The sequence below is a fragment of the Barbus barbus genome (genome assembly GCF_936440315.1).
Source record: "Barbus barbus genome assembly, chromosome: 6".
Classification (NCBI taxonomy): Eukaryota; Metazoa; Chordata; class Actinopteri; order Cypriniformes; family Cyprinidae; genus Barbus; species Barbus barbus.
This window is the reverse complement of record NC_136734.1, coordinates 34,088,239-34,101,223: the sequence shown is the minus strand read 5'-3', so window position 1 is coordinate 34,101,223 and position 12,985 is coordinate 34,088,239. Positions and strand designations below refer to the sequence as shown.

The 12,985-nt window shown below is 37.5% G+C and overlaps 1 protein-coding gene across 3 annotated transcripts in view; it reads right to left on the bottom strand.

Moving 5' to 3' along the window:
* LOC306871428 (calcium/calmodulin-dependent protein kinase kinase 1-like) overlaps positions 1-12,985 on the bottom strand; it is an 86,963-nt gene that overhangs the window by 35,242 nt on the left and 38,736 nt on the right. For all 3 annotated transcript variants that reach the window (XM_079419345.1, XM_079419346.1, XM_079419347.1), the window contains exons 3-5: positions 8,217-8,624; positions 1,047-1,094; positions 774-827 (exon numbers count right to left, since the gene is read on the bottom strand). In XM_079419345.1, the coding sequence (XP_079275471.1) occupies positions 774-827; positions 1,047-1,094; positions 8,217-8,519 (405 nt within the window). In that variant the 5' untranslated portion in view covers positions 8,520-8,624. The remainder of the gene's footprint in view (positions 1-773; positions 828-1,046; positions 1,095-8,216; positions 8,625-12,985) is intronic.

Genomic DNA, 12,985 nt, shown 5'->3' with positions numbered 1-12,985 from the left:
AGCTTTAACTTATTTTATGCTTATTAATGCTGAAAATCTCACTTTCTGTCATGTACCTCCTCTTGAAAAGCTTGAAACATATCTTGTTTACTTCCTGTGGGGACCTGATTAGCAAAATTGGAAAGTGTGTCCATAAAACTGTCCATTTAAAAATAGATTTCCATATAACAAGTTCTACCACAGGACTTGGTGACGAAATATTACTGTTTTTAGGACAAGATGAAAATGAATGACCAGTCATTTTTAGATAGAAATAAATGCCAATATGCCAATTACATATACAGTATTTACATTTTATTTCAGTCCATATTGTTTATTTTGATTAACATAATTTGAATAGAACCTTTTATGCTTGTGTTCTTTGCAGTCCAGGCAATGATGAGAATAAGGACAGTAAAATTACTTCCTGTTTGTCTATCTATTTGTATGCATGTTTGTTCGGTTGTGTGCATAAAGTGATGGTATTTGGGGGCTGATATAAACATCTCCAAAAGAAATTAAGGACTGCACATTCCTGTCATTTCTGTTATATCACAACCCTCCCCCACCTGCTCTCATTTTCATAACCATTCAATCTCTCCTGCCTCTCCTCCATCATCCTCTCTGTCATGCTGCTTTTCTCTTACCAATCTCTTTCCCACAGTATCTTGTTTTTCCATTTACTTTACATTTCACTTCTTCACAATATGCACGTCATGACTGTTTAAAGCTGAACTGTGTCATTTCTGCAAGTCATGCTGCATCAAGGACAAGTTATTTTAAAATATACTTACGTAATATTTGTCATCATCCTCGTTGTACGCCAACTTGACAACACCATATGAGCCCTTTAAGATAGAAGAAATGGATAGAGGAAAAAAGATAAACAAAACAGGTAGAGTGAGATGAGTCAGACTATGAGACTGTGCTGTGGGTCAGTAAGGGTCAGTGTCTGAATGCCTGAATGACTGCTATGAAACAAAACATGGCCATGAGATTTTTCTGATGTCTATATGCATGTTGACTATCAGAATAACACAATATGAGTATGATGTAGGTTGTCTTACCTTTCCAATCTCAGTTTTTAACTTGTACTGGTTAAGCTGGATGCAGTCCTGAGATTGTGAAAAAGCAATAAAAAAGACAGAGAAGAGCAGAGCAGAGACAGAAAGAGAATGGAATCAATCCCAGCTGCACACACAAAGGAGTCATGACACTATATTAATTTACTTCACACCAGAGGGAACATGTAAGCCAGTTACAGGTAAAAACAACAAATCATTTGTTCCATAACCCATTTCATATAGAAACTTTTCACATATTTAAATTAAAAAAATCAAAAAATCAAACCTTTCATTTTCATGGAATTTTGAATCTGGGAACAAATGTAGGAAATCACTGACTTCTGTTTGTAACAAGCTTTCATGTCATTGTGCCCATGAGATGATGCCACATCTGTATCAACTGCTGCAAATACAATTAATGTTTTTTCCAAAAGTCTGAAGATTTATCCACAGCAACGTCATTTGCTTACATACATCTGATTGGTTATGCCTTTAGAGTAATCAAACTCTTAAGTAACAGAATTATCTATACCATTCACAAAATTATGACTGAACTATTCCAAACCCACGGTCTGAACAAGAACACAAGATACATTTATTAAACAAGAAATGCATCTTAAAAAACAGGGACTTTGATGTCTTTGAATCAGCTGGTAAGTGTGAAGCCTCACATGCAGCCAAGTTGGCAAAGCAATAACTATATCTGGATCAGCAACCTCGGTGTATTGTTAACTGCAAACTCTTCTCCACAGCAGGGAACATTACTACGGCAAACAATCCTGCCCTAATAACAGAAATGTGACAATCATTGCTTTATACTAGCTGGAATGCACTGAAAATGTTGTAGCATTATAAAGAATATATAACAAGACCTTAATGTTCACTGTAAAAGCAATACATTTAGTTTGATTAAAAACATCAACAAACTGCCATTTTCTTTTGATTCAATGTTTTGTTGTGCTGTAGCCTACTGAAAAATGTGGCTCTAAAACTGTGGTAAATAACAAAAGATGGATTTGCAATGCAGTTACAACCCTGCTCAACATCATTCCAGAAATTACATAAATGTTGAGGCAAGGACTCTGAGGAACAGGAAGAAAGTTGTAGTAGTGGTAAAAGCAAAAATTTGAGGAAGAACTTCTCTGTGAGAGGAACCTCGCTGAGAATGCACTGACAGACGTGGATACATTTAAAACAGACACAGACTTCTGACTAATTTAATACTCTTGGTGTGAGAAAAGGTTCTAATGGTTCTTTTAGTTTATTTACAGATAATAATGAAATGAGAAGAACTAAAAAAAATGAAGACAGAAAGAAAGAAAGAAAGAGAGAGGGCAGACGAGAGGGACATTGGACTCCTGACTGAGTCTAGACTATTACTGGTACATGCCCAGTGAGCCCTGCATTGCAGTATACCCACACACACACACGCACGCACACACGCATACAAATGATCAACAAGAGCTTAAAAATGATGTTTACAGTGGAGGATTAGTACACAGGCTCAATTTTCACTTTGGTCCTCTTCCAGGTTGGCCCTTTTTTTCTTTTTAAACCTGGATTAGACTGGATAATCCTGAGTTTAAGTAAAATACAAACATATTGTGCATTCAAATGTTGTATTACGATAACATCTAGGATCACAGCGTGAAAGTGGTGTAGGTTATGCTGGGTAATGCTGGAGGTAAAGCGGGCACAGAGCAGTTCATGAAAAGGGCACGAGTTTATTACGGCCAAAGGAGAGTGAAAGAAAAAGTACACAAGAACAAAATGGAAAAGGGCAAAAGGGAAAAAGAAACAGAGAAAGAGAAAGAGCAAAAGCAATGAGAGAGTGTAGGCAAAAGCGAGGGAGGAAGAGAAATATCCAGTGATATGAAATCTGACAGTCAATTACTTTGACTGGTCCTTGTACCTTAACCAAAACATCCTCACATTACTGCTCACACTTCAGCTGGAGTGTCAAGGCAGAGTGGAGAGTGTGTATGACAGCTGTCTGAAGTCTGAGGGGAAAACGACAGATTTTTTTCTTGTCCTATAAGTCAAAGAAAACAGTAGAGTCTCAAAGATGTAGTGCAGGAGCTGCTGGGTGGAAGAGAAAGATACAATGAAGGAAAGACAGAATAAGGAACAGAATGAATGAAAACAGAATGAGAATGAAAACACACATAAAATGGGTCTCATTTATTAGTAATGGTATAATACCGGATGTGAGCACATCGCTTTGTTCTTACTCCGGTTCTAATTATGATGGATCTGCATTATGGTAATTGTGCACCTAGTAATTAGTATAATATAAATATACATCCAGACCATCTCCATTTAAGGGATATTTCACATTTCTAATAATAATATTTAGCTTAAATTCCACATCCCTAAAGACATCAATTTTTCTATGAATTTTTTTTTTTCTACAGTTATGAGCACAGTTAGCAAATGAGATGCAATACAATGATATACCCTCAAGATGCTGATTTGAAATGATACACTGATAAGTTAATGAAACACAAATCCATAAAGTATCATTTCCCTGTAGAATAATAACAATCAATCAATGTAAAGCCCTTCTCCACAGCCCTTTCCACCAGTGATAACCACCTCACAGGAAGTAAAGTAAACCATGCCAGAACATGTGAGAATCTCTGCTTTATGAGGCTTCCTCTAACTACCAGCTATCATATCAGAGACTGCAGCCGTTTCTGCCACTAAAACAAATACTGAGATATTAGAGATTAACAGGATTAATAAGATCCTTAGAAAAGATAGAGGAATGTTTGATTTCTTCATACTTCACAAAAGAATACGTCTCCACTACACTTTTCATTTTATACAGTAATAAAGTTGTCAAAAGTATATATTTGTGAAAAAATTATTATTTATGATTAAGGTACACTTTTGTAACATTTGAAAAGGTACTGCCCTAGTGACAGCTTTTGGGCACTTCAAAAAGTCTGAAAAGTCTGAAAGATCAGCTGGTTGATAAGCTAAATCAGTTGAACACCAAGGCTGGGGGACCAACTTCAACCAGTCAAGACTTGCAAACCAAACTTAAAGGAATAGTGCACCCAAAAATGAAAAATCAGTCATTAATTACTCACCATCATATGGTTCCAAACCCATAAGACCTTTGCGTACTGATCCTGCATAGACAGCAACGCACTGAACCACTATTTTAATGGTGTCCTTACTACCTTTCTGGGCCTTGAACATGTCAGTTGCGTTGGTGTCTTTGGGTTTAGAACAACATGAGGGTGAGTAATTAATGACAGAATTTTCGTTTTTGGGTGAACTAACCCAAAAGGGGTCATATGACACGATTTCAAATTTTCCTTTCTCTTTGGAGTGTTACAAGCTAAAGTTGCAAAGACTAAAGTTTCAAACCCAAATATTCTTTAAATAGATATTCTTTATAAAAGTTAAGTCAAACGGCTCATTCAAACACGCCCCCACGTCTATGTCACGGTTTGGGAAGATTTGCAAAACACCGCCCAAATGTTTACGCAAAGAAAGGCGGCAGAACTACTATTCCCGCTGTAGTCTTGTTGCTGCCGCCGGCAATGCTGGGTTTCATTTTGAAAGTGAAAGTACTTTGTTTGGACTTCCAAAAGAGGACACAACTAGAAATCAGTTCCAGAACAGTTCAACCCAAATATTAGAGTGTGTGCAGCACATTTTATGGAGGACTATTTCCTGAACCTGGAAGAGTAGCCTACAATGCTGGCTTGCACAATTCCAACTTTGCAAGGACAGTCTCACAGCCTGTAAGTATGTTTTCATATTTAAAGAATTTTCCACTGACGATTTGAACGTTTTGAGCAGTGTGAGTAGTGCTTGTTGTTTGTCGTTTCTCCAATCACAAATGCAGACATGGTAATGTTTAAGCGGCGCGTAATTATAATCAGTAATTATGTCCCCACTGGATGCAACAAATGCCTAGTTTATAACGGGTTTTATTTTTTTTGTGTCATCGCGCCGGCACACGGCATCACAATACGGTAAGGGGGCGTAACATTTCCGTCTCACGCTTGAGGTATTCGGCCAATCACAACGCACTGGATAGCTGGCCAATCAGAGCACACCTTGCTTCTCAGAACGATGAGCTTTGTAAAAATCGTAGTAAAGTATGTGGAAAATAATGTGTTTTTTGAACCTTAAACTGCATAAACACACTGCGTTAAACCAAATACACAAAATCATGTTCTTTTTAGCAACGTCATATGACCCCTTTAAAGGATTAGTTCATCCAGAAACTAATATTCTGTTATCATTTACTACCCTCATGTCATTCCAAACCCTTATGATCATCTTTCTTCTGTGGAACACCAAATGAGCTTTTGTAATTTGTAATGTAATTTTTTAAATTTGTAAAATGTAATTTTGACAACACACTAGTTGCCCTTTTCACTAGTTACAAAGAATGGAGACTCAAGCTTTCCAGCTGCGTCTCTGAAAGTGAAAATGAAGATAAAAAAATGACAAATAACTGCTTTAGTCCAACTGAAATTAAGCTTTTAAAACGTATGTAAATGCACTTATTAATGATAACTTAATGACTCAACTGGATGATTGGTAAACAAATCATTAAGAATGTGTAAACCATATTAATCAATTAATTTAAAAAGTGTTCAGTGGAAAAAAGTCAAATGGGTTTAATATGACATGAGGGTGAGTAAATAATTACAGACTTTTAGTAAACAAAAGCCAATCATTTAAGTACTCCAGTACGAATGTACATTAAAAAGATTCAAACTACATCAATGACAGTAAATAGCTTAAGTACTAAGAGTGTTTCCCCTCTGCGCCTATCACTGGATGAGTGTTAGAGCAGATGAGAAGAACATGTCCAGCTGATGCTCCTCTCAGAGCAGAGTGCCTCTCACACTACAGAGAGAAGATAAGGAGTACTTCTGCCTTTCAATGTCTCAGCCCTCAGACAAGGCTTGAGCCCCATTAACAAACATAAACATATAGCCAGGCAGAAATGTGGGCACACGCAGTTCATCTCTACAGGTCAGAACAAAGATATTCTTTAATAGGCGAAAGGTTGTTAGGAGGGAGAGGGTGCTGAGGTTGTGTATGAATGAAAGTTTGGCTATATGGGTCGCCACATGACCTGGACACTAAGCACAGGAAATGAGTTTTGCTTCAAACATACACACACACACATACACATACACATACAGCACAAGCTCTTCATGCTGTATAAGAAAGAATTTCATACAAGAAAATAAGTCAGATGTGACCAGATGTCAATAACTATTAAAGACTTGATACTGCAAATCAATCCAAAACAGTAATCAGTAGTGGACAATCAATATATCACCAAGGCTAATATATCCGTTCTTATTTGACATTTTTTATTATAAGATTTCCTGTTTAGCTGATAAGCATTGAAACACCATATACCACCCATTCACAGTTTTCATTAGTTTATTGTATTTGTTTAATGCTATATTCAAAAAAGTGTTATAGCATTTGCCTCTTTGTTATTATTAGGAAGGCAAATAATGCTTTTTCATATACCAACAGCATTCAGCAAATTAACAACACTTCTATCTAGAGGTCTTCACGGAGGACCCGAGACCCGATGACCTGGGAGCCGACCCGGGACCGGTACGGGTTTGGGTCTATATTTTAAATGGTAACCCGGGTCCGGGTCCCAGAGGCAGAGCGCAGGCGGAGTTAATGTTAGTACTGCAAGCAGATGGTGATCATGGATTCCTTCATGAGTGATGTGAAAAAAAAGCTGAAACAAAACTGAAGAAGAGACGCACCTGTTATTGAACATGCATGCAGTAAAGAGTAATGCACTTGTTTTTGAGTCTTTCTTACAACCAACATAAAGTATCGTTATTGTAGTTCAAAAGGGTAAACGCAATAGTCGAAGTTGACTCGAGATGCTAACATGGATGGAAATTTATTGGCAAGGAGGACTGTATGCATCGCAGTCAGGGAGAAGGCTACTAACAGTAGTTAAGGCAAAACGTTTTCTTTCTTTTTTTTCACAACTTGTTTAATGACTTAGTAGTTTGCTGCACCCGATCGCTACATGATCGGGAGCAGTCACGTCTGTGTCTTCCCAGCTGGGTTCAGGTCCAACTTTCGGATAATGTTCGGGTCTGTGTCGGATTTAAGGCATTTCTCGGATCTGCACAGGTTCGGGTCCCACTTTCAAATAAAATACAGGTCCGGGTCGGTTCCGTGCAGCACATTTACGGGTCTCTTCGGGTTCGGGTACAAATGTTGGACCCGTGAATCCATCTACTTCTATCCTGATAGCTCTCAGAGGGTTTGGCAGGTAATGCACATGACGGAATAGATCTTGCTACTTCCAAAACATCCACAACATGCTGTTGTGAGCATGTAAGAAATACTGGTGCTGCACATGTAACATACATGAAATAACCCCCATATAGCATACATGAATCCCCCCATAGCAGATCTATACAGGTGGAGCTGGGGAAGGTGGAGGGTTTCTGAAGCGCGTTGCAACTGCTACAGCAAGCACTGGCTGAGTATTTGAATGTTAAGCAGCAAGCTCATTGGCTACGAATACAAAAAGAACCAATCAGCTGCGCCATGTGACAATGATGTCATTATGTCAGATTAAGTTAGACCTATTGGACTGTGCCATCTAGAGTTTCATTAAAGAACTCTGGATTTAAACGAATCTTTGAATATCTAGTAAATATTTTAATTTCAAGAAACTCACAAACATTAAGGAATACAATCTATTTATGCAAGTTCAAATCAATGATTTAAAACTTTTCAGCGCTGCTATATATCCAGTTGGTCACTGTTATATATGCTGTGAACTGTGTGTAAAATTAGTGTCACCTGGTCTTTATTTGACAAAATATAATTTAGTATATAATTTATTACCATTTAATATAATTTATTACCATTGGTTACAGTGTTTACTGCCTTTTAATTTTTTATTCTTTAAAAATACTTCTACAACAAATTTACTTTGATCTTTTGACATATAAGAGGCCACTGCACTATAAAAAAAAAGTTTCAGAGCTCAAAACTTCCTCATTAGTACAAAAACAGCTTTAATTGAAACCAAGCCGCCAAAATAAGCATCGACCAATAGTAATCAGTCATTTAAGTTATAAAAATTAAGGTATGTCAAAGTAAATGTGCAACTCCAGGATATATAGTAATTATTCTCACCTGCGAGTCTGAGATGGACACTCGCTTGGACTCTATGGTTGGCTGTCTGGCTATTCGGGAATAGCGGTCAGCCCCACTCCCAGAAGAAACGTACGTTCCTCTCTCCTGCAATGACATCTTCCTGCCTGACAGGTGTGGCCTCATGGGCGGAGCTTTCTTAATACCTGTTCCATTCTTCACTATACTGGAGAAGGGATCAGACCTTAGCGACACCACAGACATCTTGTCAGCCATCTCAGCCGTCTGGGAGGAGTCTGGGTCAGGGTCCACCCCCACACAACCAGGATCACTGCTCATCGCCATGACGATGGAGTAGGAGGAGCTTGGAGGCAGGGAGGAGGGGGATGTGGGGTTTTCGCATTAATTGTTCCACCTCCAACGTCGGCTTGCAGTTACAGGAAGCTGTGGCTATACAGACAGATAAAGAGAGGAAGGAAACAAAGAGTCTGTTACTGAAATGTAATTTCGTTACATAGATTTTGGTCTTTCCTCATTTAATTAGAAAGGTACTGAATGTTAACATGCTGCTATGTGACCTGACTTCCCTTAAAGGGGGGGGTACAATGCTGTTTTATGCATTCAGAGTTGTTTACACCGTTAAAGAGTTGGATTCTCATGCCAAGCATGGACAAAGTTTCAAAAAACGATTTGGACGTATAACAGTATTTCTGTGCCAAAAATCTCACTTCTGGGTTCGTACAAGTTTCTGAGAGTTTTTTTTCGATCATGGCTCTTGCTGACGTAAACAACGGTGGAGCTTCTTATATGGGCATTTCTCCCGGAAGAGCACGCCCGTGCACACATCGACCAGCGTGAGAGCGCGCCCATCAATGCGCTTCATCCGGCTGCACTCCACGGGACTTGGTTGTGAGGGAAAGATAACCTAGTTCAGCTTCCCAAAAGAACCCAGCGTTACTTGAACAGTGGATGCAGTTTGTTTTTCAGGGGCAGCAATGGAGTTTCTCAAGTCTGTTTGTTGATGAACGTTTTATAAACAAGGCCCAGTTCGACGCTGGATTTGCACATCGTTTAATACTGAAAGATGGAGCAGTCCCAGCTATAAAAGATCCCGGTCATGATTCAGAACTGCATCCGGCAGGTGAAACGGCATCAAAAGTCTGTGTTTTGTTGGTGATCGGCGCAAGTGCTCGTCACTCTTTAGCTCCTTTTTTTTGATAGACAATAACTTTATATATCGTGCACTTTCGGCTTCACAACTTTGCAGAAAGTTTATGTTCACATACTGCTACATGACACACTGCATGAAAGGTAATATTCGAAAAGGGATAATAGGGGCACTTTAAGAACATACAATTCTTGAAACTCCTGAATCACAAAAGGAAATGCAGTTAATTAATTTACTCTACCTATATCAGCACTCCAGTTTTTGTTAATAACAGATGATTGTATCTGATAGTAGATGATTTGTATCAGCAAACAGCCATATCAGCTTGATTAATGAAAGTGTGTTCTGTTATCAAATATTTTTAGAAATGATTTTTAGTACATTTTGGTGTTTTTTAACATTTATTATATTTCTGCGATTTTTTTTTATTTTTACTATTTATTTTCTAGTTTTTACATTTTTATTTTTTAAAATGTATCTATAAAATGTTATAATATTTTGAAAAATTATAATAATATTTATATCATTACAACAATCAATATTAATCTACTCCATTATATTAATATGACAATGAATAATAAAAAAGCAAAAAACTTTAAACAGACAAACAAAAAAATATTTTATAAAAAAAACAATACAATACAATGGCAATACAACTGGTTTTATATATATGCATCCAATCAAATTTCATTGCTCTCATTCCTCATCCTACTTTAAGTAGAAAAATGAAAGGCTCTGTGTGAACATTATGAGTCCTCGACTTCATTTTGAGCTCTAATGAGGGTCAGTTATGCCTTGATCATGTTCTCCATGGCATTTTTCTGGCATTTACTGTGTGGAGGTTGTGAATATTACTGGCAGCAAGGTGCCAATGAAGCCATCCATACGTGACCAGCTAATTGAAAAAAAAGTGAGTTTCTCAGGGAACCCAATTTCCTCAGATGGGAGATAATTAGGAGCCACAACTGTGAACAAGAACTGCTTTGTACTTGCTGATTTGTGTGTATGCGTGTCACGCATCCGGTTCGTGGTCTTCCGTCCACTCGCCATCAGAGGTCCATCATATTGACTCTCAAACCACACAGACTGTTACATATTACCCTGGACTGCATTTCCACACAGCTGTCTCAATCACTCGTTCACCTGAAAGCTATTACACTCACTATATAAAGCACACTCAGATCCTGCTTTAGTCGCAGAGTATTGTATAGATCACTCTCCTAGCGATAGCTACTCTACGGAGCCCACGTAGTTGTCATAGTCTTGCCTTGCGTGTTTTCTAGTGTTTTGATACTTGCCCGTGTTTCCTGGATTAACCCTTTGCCTTGCCGTTCGGACTCTGTTTGCACCTCTTTTGGACTATTGCTTGTGTACCTGGATTATCTCTCTGCCTTGCCCTGTTGGATATTGTTTGCTGATCGTAGACCCACGCTTGCCCTAGGATTAACTCTTTGTCTTGCCTGTGTTGTACCTGTTTGCCAATGCATGAACCTTGCTTGTTTTGTGGCCACATCCCTGAATAAAAGCCTTGCAAATGGATCTGCACGTCTCACGTCTCATTCGTCCCGTAACAATGTGTGCATGTGCATCCTATTTCCCTCAGAGCCTTTAGACTCAAATAATCTATATATCTATCTTTCTGAGGTTTGTTTGTGGAAGACTGAGACAGTGAGAGAGTCTTTTCCTCTATCCATACACAGGCTGCACATGAGACGGCTGCCTGAGGCCTATTGATTAACACACTGCAGAGTCAGACTCGACCCCACAGCAACAGAGCTTCAGAAAGCTAACAAATCATTAAAAACATTACAGGACCCTGAACCCAAACTGCACATTAAATCATGAAACAATAAAATATACTAACATGAACAAGAGATCAAAACAAAGATGGGGAGAATATTACAGTGAATAGAAGTAAAAACATTTACACTCACTTACACTATGTTTAGTGTCAGTAAACTGTTTTCAACATTTATAATAATAAGAAACATTTCTTGAGCAACAAATCAGCATGTTAGAATGATTTCTGAAGGATCATGTGACACTGAAGACTGGAGTAATAGCTGCTGAAAAGTTTCCTTTAGCATCACAGGAATAAATTGCATTTGAAAATAAATTAAATTGTGGTGAATATAAAAATTTATATAGAAATATAATTATAAGTGTACTGTAAATGTAAACAAATATTTGTACTATTATAATTTACAATTAGAATACATTTTATATACATTTACAAAATCACAGAAATAAAATAAATACTTTCCAAAAAAAAATAAAAACTGTATTTTACAATACCAAATAATCCCATAAAACACAAATATGGTCATATGAAAGGTGTATTTATGAAGCTTCTGTAAATTCAGAACAAATGTTCCAATTTACTCACATTACTCTCCAAATCAATCAATTTATGGCAGTCAAATATTTATCTTCTAACTGTCTGATATCCAGGACTGAGACAATATTCAAATAGCTCACACACTGGTTGAAGATTCCCAAAATTTGCACAGACTGATCAGGTTTCCCTATCTGTCTGTCACATCAATGTCTCTCTTATGATCAGACATTGTTCGCTTCATACAGAGAGAATCAAAGCAGCCCTGGACATCTGCTTGAGTCTTTGTTTTATAGATAAAAGGTGGAAATACAAAATACAGCTTTCTACATGGAAATAAAGAGTGATAGAAAGCAGAAGACAAAGACGTAGGAATGGATTGTTTCATCCACTCTCATACTGTTTCAACACATCTCCCTTCATTTCTTACTGCCAGTGGCGGCGCTAGGGTGGGGCTTGATCAGAAACTTGCTTAGCCCCGGCACAGCCCCCCCAAGGATTTCCAAATGATTTTCCTGTTTTTTAACTCTCCGTGTCACTCTCACAAAAGTGCCTAATATGTGGCCTATAAACAACTCATATTATGGGGGAGGGGTCAAGCAACTCAAGCAAACAATTCACTACAGAGAAAGTGAAAGTAAAAAAAACTGACGGCTAACGCTGCATTAATGGCACATATTCTCTCTGAGACAACGAGAGATGAATCTACTCTAACATATGCTGATAACAGTATATAACTCTCTTAAATTATTCCCTTAATATTTCTCTTGTCGCTCGTATAGTGAAAAACATGAGTAGAAACGTATTCCACATTAAACAGGTTGTTTCTGAAAGTCAGTGCCTGAAATAAAGCTGCTCTGAATTGTCATTGATGACTGCAGTGTTAATAATTTTAATTATAGGCCTATAATTCATTGTATAAATGAATAGACCTGTTTTAAATAATCTTTTTAACAACATTTTCAATGAGGAGTAAGCTAATAGCCTATTTTATTATCCTCACAGCGCATCATGCGGGGCAATAATTTAATGTAATTTAATAATAAAAGTAATCTAATAATAAAAATAATAAAAATAGGCCTAATAGAAGAATGTAACAGGCCTACATTAATTGGAAATGCTAAATCCTCTTAATATTGCCAATTTTTTATGCGTATCTCTGGCTATCATCGACACATGGAGGTTATCACCCGCAATGTGTGCCAAATAGTTTCATGAATTGTAAAAAAAAAAAAAAAAGAAAAAATTCTCTCTTTTCTATATTCGTTCATTTGGCAGTTGGCATTAGTATATTACGAATAGTGGCAT